This window comes from Sinocyclocheilus rhinocerous, unplaced genomic scaffold (genome assembly GCF_001515625.1).
Source record: "Sinocyclocheilus rhinocerous isolate Xijiao unplaced genomic scaffold, SAMN03320098_v1.1 scaffold63, whole genome shotgun sequence".
Classification (NCBI taxonomy): domain Eukaryota; kingdom Metazoa; phylum Chordata; class Actinopteri; order Cypriniformes; family Cyprinidae; genus Sinocyclocheilus; species Sinocyclocheilus rhinocerous.
The window spans coordinates 159,542-181,233 of record NW_015659563.1 but is presented as its reverse complement, the minus strand read 5'-3'; the positions used below and the strand labels follow the sequence as shown (position 1 = coordinate 181,233).

The window sequence follows — 21,692 nt, the reverse complement described above, 5'->3', positions numbered from 1 at the left end:
CGCTGGAAATGCAGAAATAAGCCGTAATTTTGTTTTATTTGTAACTCTTTGGTAGACACATTTATAATTTCTATTACATTACTACTACTACTTTTACTACTAATAAAACAGATCTCTGGGGGCCCCAAAAGTGCGTGGGCCCTTAGAATCGTCCTTACTTTCCCCGCCTTAGCGGCGCCCCTAAACACCAACGACAAACGAGAATGTCAGCCAATGGTCAATTAAATGTATTTTTAAAATGCTAAATTATTCAGTGTGTGATCATGTATGAAATGAGACAGAACAGAAATTGATTAATATCGCATGGTAGGTTTGATGTATGATTAATGAATTTCATTTCTGAACAGATTTCAGACGCAGATGCCACTGTAGTTGTAGAACGACCAAAATGTGATTGAGCGCTGCATGTGTGTGTGTGTGTTTCAGACATTGACGAATGCGAGCTCTTCCGTCTAACTCGTCCTGGCCGTCTGTGTTTGCACACCTGTGTGAATACAGCTGGAAGTTTCCACTGCGAGTGTCCCGCCGGTTACAGCCTGGGCCGTGATAGCAGGAGCTGCCATGGTCCGTTCATTATCAAACCTTCATTATGACCTGCTGGTTTGTCAAAGTTCTGTAGAACCATCTCAAACAAACAAGAGAAGGTCTGTTTTAAATCCAGTGAGCAGCCTTCCTGTCTGCTTCCACAGGCATCTGTCTTCTAGGGCAGCATCCTAATCGCAGCGTTCCTCATTGGTGATCGGATAATGTGGAACGCTCTTCATAAGCAGCAGTTTCACTCAACACTCAAACAGCAATCTTTACATGAAGCACAGGGAACACGAAACAGTAGAGCGCAACAGTAGGCAAAAATCCCATTTTCCCGTTTTCCATACAGACATTTTTTTAGCAGTAACGTATAAAAATAATGTAAATGCTAGATTTCCTGTGGAAACTCCACTAGCCAAGATCCTGAAGAGAGATCCACCAATCAGAGAAGATGCTGCTAGCATGGAAGCCAAAACCATGGCAAAATAATAGTTGAGTGAGTCGCCCTACACTTTCAAACGACTTATTTTAATTTGATATAGTTTTATATTACGCCTTTGATTATTTTAGGCAGAAAAAAAGAAGTCTAGTCACTATTATGCTCAATAAAGTGCTGGGTAACTGATTATATGTAATCTTGATTATGTAATCAGATTCCAAAAATTAAGTACTAATTATATTATATTACATTTTAAAATCCCCATAATCAGATTACAGTTACTTTTTACGGATTACATATTATTTACACAATGGCACTTAAATTATTCTTAACTTATTGATTCAGTTAATTCTTCTTTTTTCCAATGAAATGTCCTTTATAAATTAACTTTGTACTTATAGCCTGTACGTTTGGACAGTATTCCGGTTTTTGTGTAATTGTACATGCCATCCACTAGTCAGGAGGCTGTGATTACATAGAAAATGGACACATTTTAATTAGTATTTGAACTCAATGGGTCATTTAATCATGCATTACTGTTTCTTTGGAAGCACTTTGTCTTAAACTGCTAATTTAATTTACAGTTCATTTACAGTTTAATCCACACATGCATGCCAAACATATTTGCACAGTTCACAGTTCTCGGATGTCGGTTAATGGTCACACTGACAATTTTTTTTTTTCATTCTGATTTGACATTTCTACGATTTTATTAATTATTAGCTTTTCATCAACACCCTATTTTTCCCATGAACCTCAGTTTGGGAAACCCTGCTGTAATGTAATGTTTAATGCATTTCATGATATCATTAACAAAAAATGTAATATATATAAAAAAAATTTGGGGGGGGGGGGGAACACAATGGTACACAGCCCCATTCAAGTCTATGTGACAAACAATTTTGGTCAAAAGTAATTTAAAAGTAATCCAAAAAGTAGTCAGACTACATTACCTAATATGTGTAATCCAGATTACTACAATTTTCGCCATGTAATTTGGAATCAATAATAGACTAGAAATATAATTAGTAAATAATCTACCAGCACTGTTAGCATGTTGGTAAGATAATTGCACAATAATTAAAACATTTTTAATTTACTTGCAACATGTCTGCAATCTTGGAGAATTGTATTTTTCTTTTTTCACTGAGCTCCTTGCAAGGAACTTGGGGAATACAATGCTGCCTTAGATTTAACCCAAGAGAAGGTCCCTACGATGCTTTAAAATGCTGTTTTGGTTGGTGGTTCACTAGGTTTTAGAACAAAGCTTGACTTTCCAAGATATAAGCCAATTATCTTCAAAAATGGGAAAATTAAATCTATATTTATTAGGCTGTGACACACCAAGCTGATGGTTGGGCTGTCTATGAGCGTCTGTCTGTCTGCTCTGCTCTGTTTTTGCGGTGTGTTCTGCACCATCGTCACTAATCAGACCCCGTCGGAGGCTTCGTCGCCGACTGAGCATGTTGAATCGGCGTTGGGTATTCGGTGAGATACATCATTCTGATTGGCTGTTCTGAACCATTGGCCCAGACGCATGGACGCGGTGACAACATAGTCAGCTTTCGTCACTGCTAGTTCTTTGATGTCCGTTTGGTGTGTCACATCCTTAAAAGGAACTAGCATAAATATTTGATTTTCAAAAACACACCGATTTAATGCTCTTACCATGTGCTTTCTGTAGACATTGACGAGTGTGCGAGAGCGACCCATAACTGCAGTAGTGAGCAGGTGTGTGTGAATACATACGGAGGTCATCGCTGTGTGGAGGTGGACTGCCCTCGCATCCGGAACGCCACGTACATCAAAACCTCGCCGCTGTGAGTCACGCCACTGCCCTTAATCACTTGCATTAATGTGTATCTCAGAAAATTCCACCTTCAAGTTCAGCAGGCAAGCTCCTACTTCCTGGGTCAATCTGAAAAACAATTTTTAGAAGTTTGCAAAAAAGAATCCCATCTGTCAGTTAATTTAAAGGCTGCATAAAGACCGAAACAATCTACATGTGAACACAAACTCTTTTAAATATGCTAGCTCAATGACAGATTTCGCAACACAACTCAAGCTGGTGTAGCTAAAAGGGTTTGCGTTTATAAACATGTTTATAACGCAACACAGGTATGTTGCGTTACTAGCATTGGTCATGATCGTAGGGGTCACTATCGTGAACATTAGCATAAAATGTCTACTTCTTATTTTAGCTAGCTCAATTTCATTTGCATTCTGACAGAGTTCAAAAGTTGATATACTTGTTTATAACACTACATGGGTGCGTTGCTGCTATTGTGAACATTAGCATAAAAATACTGGTGTGTTACCCCAAAACAGCTAAAGCCCAAAGTATACTTGAGTTGACGCAAAAGCTTTGATTTGATGTGTGCACAAACATTGACGCTTGACACATGCGCACTAGAAAGATTTGATCCTTGTTCAGAGTCTGCGCACTTTCTCTCCAGAAGTTATCACCGATAAAATGTCTTTGTATGCATTTAAACTAGAGTTGCGTGAATCTCTTGGAGGCCGTTTACGCACAGGCAGTGGAATGGGGAAAAATGTCAAGGCCTAGAGACACGTTTTTTAAAAGTTTAACATTTTATCTTAAGCTCTGCGTTTTAAAGATGCGCGACACCAGCGCAACAGTCAAACATGTCCATTTAGCAGATGTTTATATCGAAAACCAATGGAAAAGTAGTGCAATGGAATAGTAGTTTGTCCTAGTTCGGTCTCATCTGCTTCTTTTTTGACTGCGAAACAAGGGTCAAGGGCCAAGCGTTGCCACCTTGTGGACAAACTAATTAGTATGCCTGAGTGCAAACTATGCCGAAGATGAAATTTACGTCGCACACTAATGATGCACAAATAACGAAGTGCACTTGCAATGTGTCGACCAAATATTCTGTTACCATGTTTGCGTAGATCATGTTTCTAGTCTGCGACAAGGGGCTTTTTTCCTCCAGAGTTATAATTATTGTCACATTTGCTCCAAAACCAAATTTCTGATTTACTGCTCTGTGCAGATGGACTTGCTATAATCCCAGGACATAATTTCAGGTTAACGTTTGGTCTGGCATTCCAGCGTCTCTCTCTGGTTTCTCTTCCTCCCAGGCGTTACGACCGTAACCCTTGCATCCAAGGAGACAACGCCTGTTTCCAGGCCCCGGTCTCCATTAACTTCCACTTCATGTCCGTGGTGTCCAATATGTCCACGCCCACCATCCTCTTCCGGTTGTCCGCGGCTCGCATCCTGGGCGACACGCTGCGCTTCGGCCTGCTGGGGAACCGGGGAGTCCAGCACTTCAGCGTCCAGCGCTCGGGCAGACTGACGGGGCAGCTGGTGCTGGTGAACGCTGTTCAGGGTCCCGCCACGCTAGAGCTCGATATAGAAATGAGCGAGATGGAAAGAAGGGTGCTGCTCGGGCGATACGTCACGAAAGTCACTCTCTTTGTGTCGCCGTATAACTTTTGAGAAGCAGGAGACAGACGATGGACTGATATTGGGAAATCATTTACAGGAGAGATATTGGGGACTGGGCCTGCGTGCCAATTTACGAGGACAAAAGAAAACCTACGTATGGTCAGAGTAATTTAGTTCCTCAGAATAGAAAACATGCATTCATTTCTTCCATTTGGACTAAAGTATTCATGCATTGTTGTAGTTATTAACAATATGACATGCAATTTTGAAATGTGAAAAAAAAATCCATTCCTTTAAAGGAATTTAAAGACATTCTGGGACAAATAAGGATGTCAAAGACAATAAAAAAGAAGAAGTCTTTTACAATTTAGTTTGAAATGTGTCAGTTTTTTTTTTTAAATTAAGCTTTGTATTCAAGCTGGTTTAACGGGTTTAAAAAAAACAAAATTTTTCGAGGAAAATATTAAATTTAATGACTTTAAAATTGTCATGTGGTGTAATTATCAAGTAAGTTCTTAAACATTGTCAAAAAGTGTTTTTGTTTTTTTTTAAATAAGAATTATCATTAAAACAATGAAAGTTTTTTACCTTGAAATATCAGTTTCACAGTCATTCTTATGGTACACTGACTTCTTAAATGACGAATGGTCATTGATTTCTTTCCCAAATGTTCTGTTCTGGGACTATATAAGTTCGGTCAGCGAGTACGAAATTCCCCCGAAAGTGTGGATTGCTTTACGGCAGCAACAAATGCACCACTGTGGCCCAATATTATCAGTGCTAAATAGTATTCGAAATTAGAATCAGTGTCTCAAATCATAGTATGTTGAAATGAGCATCTCAAAGGTCCCCCGGCTGGTTTACCATTTCTGCTGGAAATTCAAGATCCACGCACACTCTAACGGCTAACATTACCCACAACCCACTGCACGTTAGATGAGTATTTGAATAGAACTACAAATGCAACTAAAAAACTACAAACATGGCGAACATGTGAACGATGGTTGAGTAGAGAAAGGGGTTTGTATAATTAACAATCAGTATCTAACCTGATGAGAACATGTTTATTCAATGTTATTCTCTTTATTTTTCATCTGCAACCACATGGCAACTTTTCTAAAAAAAAATATGCACCCACAACCCACTGCACGTTAGATGAGCATTTGAATAGAACTACAAATGCAACTAAAAAACTACAAACATGGCGAACATGTGAACGATGGTTGAGTAGAGAAAGGGGTTTGTATAATTAACAATCAGTATCTAACCTGATGAGAACATGTTTATTCAATGTTATTCTCTTTATTTTTCATCTGCAACAACATGGCAACTTTCCTAAAAAAAAAATATGTTTGGCCGTTAACTTTTAAATGCATTATTATGCAAACACAAAGAGTAGAGCTCATGGCATAAAAGACATACGACTGGCAGATCAACATGCCTCTTCATTTCTCTTGAAATGAAATGTGGATGATGTTAACTGACAAGATGATTGACAGGCCATTTTAAACTGTGACAGGATGCACATCAATTAAAGATGCATTTATGACAAAATAGCATATCCCAAATCTTGCCTACACTCTAAAAAATGCTGGGTTGTTTCAACCCAATTTTGGGTCAAATATGGACTAACCCAACTGTTGGGTTAAATTTTGGTTACATTTTTAAATTAACTTTTTAACCCAACAGGTGGGTTAGTCCATATTTGACCCAAAATTGGGTTGAAACAACCCAGCATTTTTGAGTGTACTATTCGATAAATACCTCAAGTAGCATTATCATTTTTTACATCATCTCACAACAGAGGCAGATGCGGCTCCACTGAAGTACAAACAGAAAAGTGTAGTGTTTGTCACAAAATAGTGGGAATGTGGCACCCCAGTGTCATTCTGGCCACACAAGACGATCCAGACCTGCTCTCTACACTCTTGACCTTCACGTGTGTAAAGAGGCGGCTATATAAAGACACTCGCACCCAGACGGCAAAGATTCCCAAACCTGAACCATTATCAAGCTTAAACAGGACAAAACACAGCAGATACAAACCATCAGATCAATTTTATTAACAACGGTCCAATTCAGCTCGTACAGAACAAAACATGAGAGCGACAAAAGAAAAGCGCAGTTATTGTGTTATATCTGTATAGTACACAGTTTAATCAGAAGCGAGGAAAAATACTTTTCATAATAAATTTGTACACAGAAAGTAAATACAAAAACAATGAATCAATTCGTCATTTATCCTTTGATAATTTCTGTCATATATCAGTTTGACGGACAGGAAGCGGTGGTCTGGAGCAGATGACACATGCACATGTAAGGAGTTTTCCAGTGCTAGTTTAACTCATTCAGGAATAATGTGAAAACACCTGCACTCAGCCCTCGACAGCCATATACCGTGATAATAATGCGATTCAATAATTGATTCAAACTACTCGCAGAGGAATATGAAACATTCAGAACGGCCTGGTCAGATACTTAAAAAAAACCCAATCCAATCAAAATTAAACAAAATTATTTTAAGTATCTGACCAAGCCAATAAAAAGCAATTAAATTTCATTTTTTTATTATTTATTTTTTTGACCAAGCCAATCAAAAAAAAAAAAAAAAATTAAGTATCTGACCAAGCCAAAGAAATACAAATATGAATCGTTTAATTTTTGATCGGCTTGTTCAGATACATACAACAAATAAATAAATAAAAATAATTTCACTTAAAAGACAATTAAGCCTATTTTATGATCTTTGAAATTTTATTTTAGGGTATTTTAGGAAATAAGAAGCAGACACACATTTATAAATGAAATATAATGTGGCAACCAACACTAGATCTCTGGATACCAAGCCATTCAATTCTATTGTCGAGTCCAAACAGACAATGGTTTCAAACTCGTCAGACCCTGTGAATGAAATATGGTACTAATATATACAAACACCACAGTTTAAGTGATTTGTATCAATATATACACCTCCTTCAATGCATAAAAGAAATGATTTACAGGTAGACGAAGGACCTTATTTCTCCGCTGATAAATGAACAACAGAATTCGGAAGTGGAGGGAAGAGCTGTACTGGTTTAACCGCTTTGAATAAAAAAAACGTCAAATATTTGGCTGAAATCAATTTCTTCATCTTTGCAGGAAACCCAGATCACGGTCATGAACTGAAGCTTTTATAAGCAGGAATATAAGCATTGAAAGCACATGACGCTAAAAGGCCATTAGTGCAAGAATTCCCCAACATGGATACATTCAACATCATGGCCTGGAAATAATAAAGCAAAAATGCATGCTGAAGCATATTAAAGCATGTGTGATTTGATTTGAATAAGCATCTATTTTTGTTGGTCAATTTGATCCTTTCCTGTCCTTGCTCAAGGGTGCAACCCATAGGTGACCAAGTTTTCTGCAAAGCTAAGGCAGAGTTTGTGTTATCCACAATCTTCTATTAAAATGATACAGATATTTACAGTATGTATGGTTTCCAACAGCATTATGACATGAATTCAGATTATTAAAGCGCAGCTTGAATGCACAAACACTAGAACCAAAATCAACTTTAATGTCATTTTGTACAAAAGCATACAAATATAACAATAATACAAAAGCCAAATTAATGATGATGCACAGGGACTGTAACATTACAGCTCTATTACGCTTTTAATAGTAAACCATCACTCAAGAGAGTGAAATTTAGTGTGAAGGGGGACAAAATATGGGGGTTTATGCATTAAAGCCTTCGGAGTAAAGAATTAAGAAACTAAAAATCCAGTCAAACAGCAACTTAGTCCTCAATTACGAGAAAAACTCTGGTTCTTAATGCACCACGACTCAATCTAAGAAAAATGAAACCTAGAAATGGCGGAAACTGTGGCGATTATGGACGGTACTGAGCTTAAAATGTTTTAAAACCACAAAAGAGATGGACCGACTGTGAAGGAAGCTTATTTCAAAAATGTGTATGAAACAGTGTTTAAAACCGATAATTCGCCTAAAACCGTCCGTACGATGTCTGGAAACCCAATGATATACGAGCAAGGCATTCAGAGAATAACAGTGTAAAATAAAATGACATCTCTGATGTGGGTGAATCGTCAAAAACGTGAATTCATTTCACATGTGACTTTCTGTACGGATGTTTTAAGCTAACAGAACGGTTTGTTAATATGGCACTATGAAAACACGAATTGAATGACTCATTCAAAGCTCAGACGACCAAGCCACAGCGTCATAAACTGCATCGATAACAGCAGGTAAACAGCTTGACGTTTCAATGCGGCCAGTGAGTCGATACAGACTCACAGTCCAGAATCAAGTCGCCCTTAGATTTGCAATTTCGGATATTTATTGTCCATTTTCTAAGTCTTGTGGCTCAATTAAGACCAGTTCAAACGCATCGGGCGGCGACGTGTGAGACTTTAACGATGCAGAACCCCTTCCCTTAACAAAATCAACCAACCAAATGACAGAAAAACACATTTGTAACCCCTTACTGCAAAGAAAGATGTTCCCAGTGACATGAAGAAAAATCAACAAGAAGCCCCATGATAAAATCAGACACACAAACCAAACACAAATTCTCTCACTCGGACGGGCAAAAAGGCACAGACACACATTCGTTCAATCGCTCTAACTTTGTCAAAACGCACATCGTCATCGTTTTCCTAAAACATGGACGTCAAATATTGCGACACCATCCCTGCAAACGAAAGGAAAACAAAAGCCAAACCTCCCGCACTCCAAAACATCAACAATAAATTAAAACATTTAGCTGGAAAGCAAAACCAAGTCTTTGAGATGTTAGTTGAAGAAAGCTGATTGGTGTCATCTGGCGCGCCGTGATGTCGGCGTTTGAAAGCGCGCAGCAGGCAGGTTTGCTCAGGAGAAGCAGGCGATGTTGTAGGACAAGCACAGTCAGGGAAAAATAAAAATAGAGTGTGTGTAGCAATTAAAACTGGGTCCCAATGTGGCCGTCGGTGGTACCACGAAAATGCACACACAGCATGAGTCTGAACACCCGCCCCCCTCCGTCAAGTTTGCGTTTCCAACCCCAGTGTCCTTCCCCGGCCCAGGACGGAGAACGGCGTGTGGGGCGCAATGGGCTTTTTGCCCTGCAGGGGGAGCTGAATGACACTTCCCCTGCCCTGCACCCCCTCTCTACCTGTCCTTCAACTCCTGCGTCACGCGCTTGGTGATGCGGCCGCACAGCAGACCCATGAGGAACAGCAGGACCACGCACATCGCCAGCATGCTCAGGATGTAGTTCTTGGCAGGAGATGTGAAAACCTGCCCGGCCAGATCCGAGAAACCTTCTGCTGGCGCCACCTATTGCCAACAGAGAAACAATATGAACTTGTGCTTGTAAAAATTCCCCGATTCCATCACCATCAACTTGCATTGCTCATACTTTATCAGCTTTACATGTACACAAATTGCAACACTAAATATAGTTAATCTTAAACTATATCTAATCTATACAAAAAGCATATCCTCTTGCAGGCGTCTCGTCACTGCTATTTTTGCACAAAATACATTGGGATTCTTTAATAAAACTCGAAAAGAGCAAATTTGTTTAAACTGTTGTTAAACTATTCGTCAATGTGACGATTTACGCAATATTTTCTATGTAATCTGTATGCATTTAATGTAAATTGGGCCTCGTTCATAAAAATGGAAACTTAGCAATTTCTAACTAACGAACTTAGAAATATCTAACTATCAAATCTGAGGTTTACAAAGCGTTTGTGAATCTGGAGGCGAGTTTTCAGGGAGGTCCATTTTAAGCGCAAATTATTCCAAATGTACTCATATTTTTATATTTCATGAACGATGCTTATTGTTCGTAAAGTTTTCTTGCATAAACTGCTGCAATGAATTACATTTAACTACCAAATCTGAAATTTACAAATGTTTTGTGAACCTGGAAAGTGTTTTGGGGAAGGTCCATTTTATGAGCAAATTACTCCATATTTACTCTAGCTCTTGCGCAATTTTGCAATTATTTGCAACAATTTTTATATGATGTGTAAATTGTTTGTACATGCATCCTTACTAGGGCTGTCACTAACGATTATTTTGATAATCGAGTAATCTGTCGATTATTCTGACGATTAATCGAGTAACCGGATAATATTTTTTTTGTAGTAGTAAAAATAGACCTAAGCGAACAATAGCCTTTAAAATGACTTAAAATACATATATAATAGCAATGAAGAAATAATAATTAGTTAAAATAAAGAACTAAAAGCAAGCAATCATATGGTTTTATTGAACAAAATTAATAAAATACATATGGCGCTTTTCCACTGCATGGTACGGCACGGTACGGCTCGGTACGGTTCACTTTTGGGGGGTTTTCCACTGGGTACAGTACCTGGTACCTGGTACTTTTTTTAGTACCACCTCGGTAGGGAGGTCCATTTTAAGCGCAAATTATTCCAAATGTACTCATATTTTTATATTTCATGAACGATGCTTATTGTTCGTAAAGTTTTCTTGCATAAACTGCTGCAATGAATTACATTTAACTACCAAATCTGAAATTTACAAATGTTTTGTGAACCTGGAAAGTGTTTTGGGGAAGGTCCATTTTATGAGCAAATTACTCCATATTTACTCTAGCTCTTGCGCAATTTTGCAATTATTTGCAACAATTTTTATATGATGTGTAAATTGTTTGTACATGCATCCTTACTAGGGCTGTCACTAACGATTATTTTGATAATCGAGTAATCTGTCGATTATTCTGACGATCGATCGAGTAACCGGATAATATTTTTTTTGTAGTAGTAAAAATAGACCTAAGCGAACAATAGCCTTTAAAATGACTTAAAATACATATATAATAGCAATGAAGAAATAATAATTAGTTAAAATAAAGAACTAAAAGCAAGCAATCATATGGTTTTATTGAACAAAAGTAATAAAATACATAATGTATTATAAACAATAGAGCTAATGTACTTTACGCATTATAACAAATGCCTGCAGGGGGCGCCAACGGCCTGACGATTGTTTTTACACTTACTGCGCGATCTAATCCTTGTTTAATATTGACTAAACAAAATTTCATTCAAATGTCCACTTAATCTTTAATATTTGGCTATTTCTTTACGACAGAAATTAATTTCTTGAATATGTGGACATCAAAACGTGTAAACTCAGAGCGAGGGTTTGAGCTTTTATTTTGAAATTGCGATGAACAGTAGGCTAGCATGTTCAGAAAGATATTGATGTATTCTCCTGTGTTGGCGTAGGTTTATAAATGATTTACCTTACAAATCTGATGAATTTGCGTAGGTTGCGTTCCCAGATGAACGTTATAATAAACAAACTCACAGCATATGCAAAGATGTAGTTTGAGACGCTCCACACATGTAAATGATAAGTTTGTGTGGAGCAGCATTTAACTGCATTTCACATATTAAACTGGCATTGCACATATTTTTTTTATTGAATCGTAGCGTTTGTGAATTCACAATAGCATTATGCTTTATTATGATTTTAAAATGGGTTTAATATATCACGCAGCCTTGGAAGATGGTCTAATAATGCGTTTCATGGATTCTCGTCCCTGGAATGTGCCACTTCCGATATTTTGCCAATTAATCAACACGGGCAAAATGCAATCGAGGATTTTTTTTAATCGAGTACTCAAATTGAATCGAGGAATCGTGACAGCCCTAATCCTTTACGCAAACAAACTGAATGAGAAAATTTACGTAACATTTTTAAAATAAACTGTGAAACCATACTTGTGCAAATTCTCATATTAAATCAAATGCAGAAACTTCTGTAAGATTTGTGCAAATTCGTACATTTTTGCATTTAATTTAATGTGACAATTTACACATGAAAGTTTTTCTATGCAAAAAGAACGGAAGTTCCTTTAACACTTTAAAGTCGTGTTGGCAAGTCCGCTAAATGTTTAAAAAAAAAGTTTATTGAAACTGATTGCACGTGATTCTTCCTTAGAATTTAGTCAAAACAAGATATCTTGGCAAGCTATATGTCGCGAGTAACTTTTTAGAACAGCATCTGTGTAGTGAGCACACCAAGTTTTGGATCATCGCTCTAGTGTTATGTTTTGGAACAATTAGGAAGATATTATAGTTGAGGATTGGGATTGGGTAAACGTTTACCTTAGCGGCGTAACTCCACATGTCAATGCGGTCCTGTAATCTCTTCTTACACTCCGGCTGGAGTCTCACACGCTTATCTTGGAGAGCCTCCATCAGACAGGACATCTCTGCACAAACACAGAGTACAGGCATTCAGATCTAGTCTTAATTCACATAAAATCATTTCCAGAATTACTTACGTCTTCCTCGGCCCGGTGGGATCGCAGCACACTGGTGCTTGATGTCCAGAGCGCATGCTGTGTGCAGAACTGGATCCACAAAGATGTCCGCCTTGCTCTCCTTCAGTATGTTGAGAACCTCCTACAGCGGGAACAGCCAGTCAGACGAGTTGTAAGCAAGTGAACCGTGCAACTTCCCATCGGTCAATCGAGGCCAAAGCACGCTTACCTTTTTACAGCCTTCATGGCTGATCTTCAGCAGGTTGATTTTCAGACACTCCTCAACCTGACCCGTCTGCTCCTGCGCCGCTACTTCCTCCGCACAGAGCCGCGGGATCTGGGACACACAGCCATTATTAGTCATTCAAGACCAAAACATCTCAATGCACATCATAGTAAGGCGGTGAAGTTTACCTCATCATTGCACTGGAGCTGCAGCTGCGGGTCGAGCCTGTAGTCCAGCGCGGACTCCTGCAGAATGACACTGATCTGGCCCTCGCAGTCTGGAGAGAGACGCTGGAGACACAGACACACTCTCTTATAAGGAGCTTTCTCAGGCTTATGTGCATTCACAGCGATCATGGTTACGAACCTGGTCTGCGTATTTGAGTTTGAGGCAGGAGATGACCTGCCCCTCCAGCTCGTTGTCGTCTTTGGCATTGTTCAGAATGCCCTGGCAGAACTTCGGTATGTCCGCTTTGCAAGCCTTCCTCAGCACAGGGTTCAGACGATAGTCTAGAATGGAGGGAAAAGCATCAAACTTTATTGATGGAACAAGGTTTTTTTTATTTATTTGCTGCTTTAGAACCTCAGGGACTTCACACGAATAGGGCACTCGTATCTCAATACTTTTTATAGCAATAATGACACACAAATGTAAATTGTGACACCCTCAAACGATTTCAACTCTTTCTAAAGTATGGTGGGAAGACATTACAATTTCATTGCGTTTTCTAGATTTTTACACAACATGTAGCACTCACTTCAATGGTCAAACTCAGCCATTCACACCTGTTATTGATGTTCTTGTAAGAAAAATGATGGAGCTAATATTTCCTTTTAATTTATTGTAAATACAATTTATTAATAACTACAAACCAACATTTGGTCTCAAACTGTTTAGCCCCTGCTGAGAGAAAGCGTAATTTAGGCAAAGCCTACATCCCTGTTGCAACTCCGTTACCCATTTTAGCTAAATTGAATTTTAAATATTGAAAATCTCTGAAAATGATTTCTGTTATATTGATTTAATGGTTATTAGTAGAAAATAAAAGTGTTACTGAAAAATGCTTATTACTAGGTTTTTAAACCGTATTAAGTAGTGCTGTCAAACGATTAATCGCATCCAAAATAAAAGTTTTTGTTTACATAATATATGTGTGTGTACTGTGTATATTTATTATGCATATATAAACACACATACATGTATATATTTTAAAATATAAATATCAATATTTTAAAAACATATTTTTCTTAAATATATACATTCATGTGTGCGTATTTATATATACATAATAAATATACACAGTACATATGTAAACAAAAATTTCTCTTTTGGATGCGATTTATCGCAATTAATCATTTGACAGCCCTAGTATAAAAAAAAAAAAAAAAATCATCATTTAACTTAACAAACCAACCAACATTTTGTCTCAAACTAGTTTGGCCCTGCTAGAGAACATGTCATTTAGCAAAACTTACAATTCCGTTAATTGCAACTCTGTTACTCAATTCAGCAGTTTTTTTTAAATATTGAATTATTTCACATATTTATTTAATGGTTATTAGTAGAAAAAAAGTTACTATAAAATGTTTATTGCTAGGATTTTAAATGGTATTAAGACCTTTTCAAATTTTTGAAACAGGGTTTGAAAAAAAAAAACAAAAAACAAATTAACATTGTCTCAAACTAGTAAGTCCATACAATGAAAGCATATTTTAAGCAAAACCTACAACCCTGTTACTCAGCTACCCATTTCAGAATAATTTAATTTTTTTTAAAAAGGTCAAATTTTTTATGTAATAAATTAGTAGAAAATGAAAAAAAAAAAAAGGGTATTAGAAAAACGTTTGATATTAAAATGATTCATAACTACATTATTACTGTTGTTACTAGGTTTTTAAACAGTATTACGACATCTTAACATTTTTAGTAATGGGGTTGAACATTTTTTTTTTAAATAAAAGCAAAACAGCTCATTAAATAATTACATAGTTTGTCCTGATGAGTTTAATACCTTTCGCTGACCCTTCGTAGAAAGAAAACATTTGACACATATCTGCCTTTTACTGAGAGGAACACCACAAAGCATTAATAAAGCTTCCTGTTCATTGGTTCGCCACCTCTGATTCTAAAGATAAATATGTGAGTGATTCAAGAAAAGCTTCTGAGTATGTATACGTGTGTATATGAGGATGTAGTGGTAATTGTACCCGTGTTCTGGGTGATCTGCCTCTTGGTAATCATTTGTTTGCATTTCGGGTCCATTAGCTCACTGTTCTTGTTTTGCTTGAGACATTGTAACATGTTCTTTGCATCTGTCTCACTGCAGAAACGCTGTATGATAAACAATGATAAAAAAAGTTCAATCGTTTATATAGATTAATCAAACAATTTCAAGCCATCACTAAGCTCTAGGGTGTTTTCAGATGTAATTGATGAGGTTTCACACCCTGATCATCTGCTTGCAGACTCTCATGAGCTGGAAGTCGAGTTCTGGGTCCATCATTTCAGTCTCCTGCAGTTTGAAGACTTTCTGATGGCAGTGCTGGGTCAACTGCTTCTTTTTTTCCTTCAGACACTCGATCACCTGAACCCGCACAAATACACAGATGAGCAGATCCTCACAGTTGAATGGAGGACCAGAGGGTCGGGTCAGTTTGAGTTATGATGGATGTACCTGAGCGTTTCCAAACACCACGTTCTGACAGTGCTGCTTGATGTCCTGCCAGCAGCTCTCATACAGATCCGGCTCCAGACGAATGTCCTCAGACTGCACGACACACAATGACAAATCTCAGCTTCACAGGACATGAAACATAACAAATTTGCACATTACAAATGATCAGACATATTCAAATATATTCTAGATTAATTTGATGTACTGACCATCTCCAGCTCTTCCACTCTGAGCTGTTTACGACACTTCATGGAAACACGCTGCTCTCTGCCTTCCTGTAAAGTGTCGTTCCTTACCGTGGTACTCAGACAGATCACCACATCCACCCTAAGAGTAAACAGACCACCAAAACCTTCCCATCATACTCTACGTTACCTCTAATTGTAGTTTACTACCAATCTCGCATTTTTTATACAATAACTAGGGGTGTGCGATATTGATGAAAAAAATCTCAATGTTTTTGGGGATTTTCCGATAATGACAATTAAACAATATTTGGTTGAGTGTGTTTTTGTGCTGGTAACTTGGCTGCTTTAGGCCTGTCAAGGATAAATAAATATGACACTAAAACCGCCAGTAGGTGGCGACAAGTCCGTGTATTAATTAGTGATTAATTGAATCATTCATTCAAATTATTCAATTTGACAAGCAAGCAATGAACGAATCATTGAACGGTTGACTCAAATGATTCATTCAAAAACAGATTCACTCAGGAATGAAACACTGCAGTGTTGCTCCGAGACACAAATGTTCTGCTCTGGCTTTGTTTGGATCTATTTTCGTTGGCGAAAAAAATAAAAAAATAAAAAGTGTCTAAAATGTACCTCACTCAATATTAACTTCTAGTTTGTTGAACTGCTGTATAAAATCAACACAACCTATGCAGCCTACGCACCGATAATAAGGAAAACAGCACTCTTACTTGTGTGATATTGCTTAACTACATCATATCTTCTAAACACAAAAAAATGAATTTTTGCATTCATAACTGGAATTATGGGCATTTCAACTATATTCTAATAGTCTTCATCACACAGCGAATGCTTTTGGACTCCTTAAGATGTATTTTTGTTAGTTTTTTTGCATATACATAATGTCAGCTCACACATCGTTAAAACAACAATTGCAATATTACTCTTGAGGACAACATAAAACTCGCATAAAATGCATAAAAGCAGTTATGAAACATTTGCTTTGTTTGACAGCCAGGCGCTCACTTCTTTTTGATGTTGGGGCACAGTTTGAGCACGTCCTCCTTGCACGCCATCTTGAACTTGTACGAGAAGCGAAAGTCCTTCATCTGGATCTGAGGATGAGGAGGAGAAACGGACGGTTGAGACACAACAGTAGTAACCGTAGGAGGAGCGAGTGTGTATTCGTCAGACGTACCAGCTGGAAATGTGTGACTCCGACGGTGCATTTCTCGTTCATTTCCTTCTGGTGCTTATTCGCAACGAGACACTCCATCAGGTCCCCTGTGTCTATCTGATTATCGGCCACCTCCTGCGAGACAAACAGAGGCAAAAAAAAACAGGGCAAATGAAAAAACAAAACCAAGCTACTTAGTATATTTATTACATGGTTTTAAGTGATGAAAAAATGATTTGCGACTTGCATGACAGTAGGACTGGATCACGGGCTCACAGGCTCGAATCAACAAGGCCTCAATCTGAATGTCCTGGAAAACCAGACACACCAAAATCAGTCCAAACCCAAACCCAGACGTCTCACGTCCAGCAGAGAACAATAACACCCAAATATAGACACTGAGGCTTTTTAATTTCGGAGTCAAACTGCTGTAAAAATCACAAAAGGATTTTATTTTGTACCTCGGACTCCAATTCTGTGAGGTTTCCCACCACATCCCTGCAGCTAGTGACCAGTTCATCTAAATGATCCTGTAAGCACTCTAATTCCTGACAGACAAAAACACACACACAAACATGGAGCAATGCTTCACTACAGAACTGGGAATTTCATTGCAAATTTTACATTCAAACGGTGTTTCCGTAACTGCCACTTTCCACGAATATGAAACATTTGTTGGCATCCCAAGACTTTTTTGGAGAGAATTACAGGCACAAATCTCATGTTTTAAAAAAAATCATTATCCAACATAAAATATAAAATAAACCTAGCATCACCAGTAGTCTCATTTTGGAAGCTGACCTTCTTACGTGCAACAATTAAAACCTAATTGACATTATATTACCGTTGTAATACTTCACCCATTCTGTGTTCAATCCTGTTACCACATAACATTCCTAACATTTCTTAAAATTGTGACACACAGGAAGAAACATTACTGGAATCTTCATGAAACACTGCAAAAAAAACATTCAATTTTATCAAGCTTTACAAACACTGCAGTGCTGACAGCATTCACACAATCATTCAACCCTGTTACCACAGTCATTTAAAAAAAATAACAAAACCCAGGGTTGCAAAAATTGTATACATAAAATGAAAAAAAAACAAAACAACAAAAAACAGCTCTGTCCATTTGTAAGAAAAAAAAAAAAAAGGATTTCATTGCATACTATCTATGAAAGGTGACAATGTTGTTTTCATATCACTGAGATCCTATTATAATTTTTATTTGGAAATAGTATTTATTTATTAATTTCTTTTTATATTGTACTTTTTAATTTTTTATGTAATTAATTTTAATGTAATTTAGAAATGTTATTGTGCATTTTTGTAGTTATTTTTTATATCCATTTTAACATCAAGTCCTACATTGTAGTAACAGGGTTGCAAAGAATGTAATCCTCAGAACAATCCACTGATTTAAGAAGGAAAAATGGATTTCATTGCACCTAAGCCATGGGAAATGACAGTTATAATTGGTGTCATACTGACCTGTCCAGCTTCAGTCTTCTCACTGCACCACTTCCCGAGGTCTGTCATGCATCGCTGCTGCAGCTCCGGATCCAGTTTCACATCCAGGGCCCTCTGGTGGAGGATCCTCTGAACCTCCGTTTTACAGTCCCGAGATAACTACAGATCGACTCAGACGCATTAGCACATACTTATACACACACACACCTAAAGCAAACAAACAGACCCACAACCAATCAATCAGACCCATACACACAGTTCTGGATCCTTCTACAAACAGCGATCTGTGTGCACGGGTCTGACGGGTGTCATGAATTTTGTTACACAAGAATTATTAGATTTTATTATTTTTAGATTAGTCTGTAAAAAAACTCCCAAGACCCACATCATTTGAGTTAATTTCCTGTCAATCACTACTCATTTAAAGCCCACAACATGAATTAATGTGATTTCAGTCTCGGCAAAGGAAGATGATTTTGATTTGTCCCTGCTAATTTGCCGTGAACATGCATCTGTAGCTTCATCACATTTACTCTTAGGGTGAACATCACCAGACCTGTCAAGAACATAACCGAGTCATATTTCACAACAAAAACCAACTAAGAAAAATATGTATGTTTTGCTTGAACAGCATTTTGAGACCATTAAGATTTTCTGCACCGTGACATTAATTTATGCTGATTTTAATAAAGTACAATAAAGTACTTGTATGATGTATAAATAAAACACAAATAAATAAAATGTACAGTGCCCTCCACTAATATTGGTAAATATGAGCAAAGGCGGCTGTGAAAATAAATCTGCATCATTTATCCTTTTGATCTTTCAGCAAAAAAATGCACAATATTCTATCCTTTCATTGAAGTAAAACAATGGAAAGTGGGGGGGGGGAAGGATCTCATTATGAAATAAATGTTTTTCTCTAGTTCATGTTGGCCACAATTATTGCAACGTCCTTTTGCCAACATAACAGCTCTGAGTTTTCTCCTAAACTGCCTGATGAGTTTGGAGAACACCTGACTGATTCTTCATCCAGAATCTCTCCAGACCCTTCAGATTCCCAGCTGCATGTTGGTGCTGCTCCTCTTCAGTTCACCACACTCATGTTCTATAGGGTTCAGCTCAGGTGACTGGGACAGCCATGGCAGAAACTTCATTTTGTGCTTAATGACACATTTCTGTGTTGATTTTGATGTTTGTTTTGGATCATTGTCCTGATGGAAGATCCGACCACGGCCTATTATAAGATTTCTAACAGAGGCAGTTTATCCACTGTGTGGTACGACTCGACACGGCTCGCTTGCTTTTCCACTCTCTGACCAATCAGTGATCGGCAGTGTTAACACGTCACATTTTAGTATCGGTATGGCTCAACTGAGGTGGTACTACTTAAGCGAGCCGTACAATGCAGTGGAAAAGTGCCATATGATGCCATGTATCTGAAGAAGATGTCCAGGACCTGCGGCAGAAAAACAGGCCCACGACATTAAAGATCCAGTAGTATATTTAACCGTGGACATGGGCTACTTTTTACCCCTGTCTGCACCAAATCTGGTGGGTTTGCTGCCAACAAGCTCTTTTTAGTTTAATTTGACCATAGAAGCCAGTCCCGTTCGAAGTTGTCCAGTCCAGTCGTGTCTGACAACCGAATATGCTGGAGTTTGTTTTTTGGAGAGTCTTTGGCCACTCAAACTCTCCTCCTCACCCTGCATTAGGAGGACGATACAGACACGCGTCCTCTCCCAGACAGACTTGCAACATCTTTAGTTGATTGGAACTTATTAATTATTGCCCTGATGGTGGAAATGGGGATTTTAAATGCTCCAACTCTTTTCTTACAGCCACTTTCTGTTTGTGAAGCTCAACAGTTTGGTTCTGCACATCAGAACTACATTCTTTGGTTTTACTCCTTGTGATGGATGATTAAGGGAATTTGGCCTTTGTGTTCTTCATATTTATAATCCTGTGGAACAGGAAGCCATGGCTGGAGAGTTTCATGCTCCTAGTCACCCTGGTGTGCTAAAAATGTACTGAAATACTTCAGCAATATTTTACTCATAAGAATTTCTAGGGGTGCCAATAATTGTGGCCAACATGCATTGGAGAAAAACATTTATTTCATAATGAGATTTTCCCCCCACTTTCAATTGTTTTGCTTCAATGATAGGTTAGAATATTGTGCATTTTTTGAATGAAAGATCAAAAAGATAAACGATGCAGAATTATTTTCACAGCTGCCTTTGCTCATATTTACCAAGGGTACCAATATTAGTGGAGGACACTGTATATAATTTGACTTGTGAATTATTGAATATATAGAAGATATATATATATAATTTTTTTGCATTTTCTTCCTGAATTATAGCAATGAGAATTGAGGGAGGTAAGTAAATTTACATTAAAATAATGCAACAATGCATAAAATGTTAATAGTAAAAACGGGTTAAATTGTTTGTATGCTAAATCATTTATTTGTCCATGTTTCTGAGGTGAAATGCAGCTGAGTCATGCTTTGGACAGGTTTGTGAGATTCTCCTCCTTAAGGAACCAGAGGATACTTACATTCGACCTCTCGTCCGAACTTACATCAGAAGTTTCTGATGAACCCTATAGTTACATTTAGGAAGCCGCAGATAAGCTATTGTTTCTCAATGTCCTATTTTCTGAAAACTCACAATGCAGAGGTTAATGTCTAGAGTGTAACATGAGGGTGTTTAGCGAGTGTTAGTCGTACCCGTCGTCCCTGCATCTCGGTGCGGTAAGCGTGCCGGTACAGACAGGAGAAAACGGCTCCGGGCGGCATGAACTCGCTGGTCTCGTTCCAGCCGTGAGTGTGACAGATGCGGGACGCATCGTTCTGACACTTTTTGTACAGGATAGGGTCCAGTCTGTAACAAGAACCACAGGGAAATGTTTGAACATGAACTCACATTTGACCTCGTCAGATATATGAACAGGAACTTTCAAAGCTGTTTGTTGACAATGTCTCGGTTAAAGAGATTTAAAGGAACAAATCTCAGGTTAAGATCATTATGTGACATAAAATGAACCTGGCTGTGACAGTAGTTTTGACCTGCTGGAGATGACATTATAGTATTTCACCTGAGCATTGCGAATCACGCGTATGGCCATGATAAGCGCTGAATGATTGACAGGATTTCTGTTGTAACATCGCGCAAGGTAAATAAGGGTGACATCTAGTGGAGAAGACTAATGATAAGATTCACGTTAATCAGATCTTGTTTTAAATGTGTGCTGAAATAAATCCCG

General features: G+C 37.9%; 2 protein-coding genes across 2 annotated transcripts in view; one reads left to right on the top strand and one right to left on the bottom strand.

Moving 5' to 3' along the window:
- The window catches only part of LOC107723943 (fibulin-7-like), a 19,387-nt gene extending 14,852 nt beyond the window's left edge, over positions 1 to 4,535 (top strand). Inside the window, exons 6-8 of the mRNA XM_016532674.1 lie at positions 427 to 564; positions 2,652 to 2,787; positions 4,073 to 4,535. Of these exons, the coding sequence (XP_016388160.1) occupies positions 427 to 564; positions 2,652 to 2,787; positions 4,073 to 4,433 (635 nt within the window). The 3' untranslated portion in view covers positions 4,434 to 4,535. The remainder of the gene's footprint in view (positions 1 to 426; positions 565 to 2,651; positions 2,788 to 4,072) is intronic.
- Positions 4,536 to 8,545: 4,010 nt separating this feature from the next.
- Positions 8,546 to 21,692, bottom strand: part of LOC107723942 (Golgi apparatus protein 1-like) — a 37,901-nt gene continuing 24,754 nt past the window's right edge. The window contains exons 10-25 of the mRNA XM_016532673.1: positions 21,157 to 21,310; positions 18,444 to 18,581; positions 17,411 to 17,497; positions 17,197 to 17,259; positions 16,971 to 17,084; positions 16,799 to 16,887; positions 15,791 to 15,908; positions 15,582 to 15,674; positions 15,354 to 15,491; positions 15,115 to 15,238; positions 13,274 to 13,416; positions 13,096 to 13,197; positions 12,911 to 13,018; positions 12,703 to 12,823; positions 12,524 to 12,630; positions 8,546 to 9,707 (exon numbers count right to left, since the gene is read on the bottom strand). Of these exons, the coding sequence (XP_016388159.1) occupies positions 9,540 to 9,707; positions 12,524 to 12,630; positions 12,703 to 12,823; positions 12,911 to 13,018; positions 13,096 to 13,197; positions 13,274 to 13,416; positions 15,115 to 15,238; positions 15,354 to 15,491; positions 15,582 to 15,674; positions 15,791 to 15,908; positions 16,799 to 16,887; positions 16,971 to 17,084; positions 17,197 to 17,259; positions 17,411 to 17,497; positions 18,444 to 18,581; positions 21,157 to 21,310 (1,867 nt within the window). The 3' untranslated portion in view covers positions 8,546 to 9,539. The remainder of the gene's footprint in view (positions 9,708 to 12,523; positions 12,631 to 12,702; positions 12,824 to 12,910; positions 13,019 to 13,095; positions 13,198 to 13,273; positions 13,417 to 15,114; positions 15,239 to 15,353; positions 15,492 to 15,581; positions 15,675 to 15,790; positions 15,909 to 16,798; positions 16,888 to 16,970; positions 17,085 to 17,196; positions 17,260 to 17,410; positions 17,498 to 18,443; positions 18,582 to 21,156; positions 21,311 to 21,692) is intronic.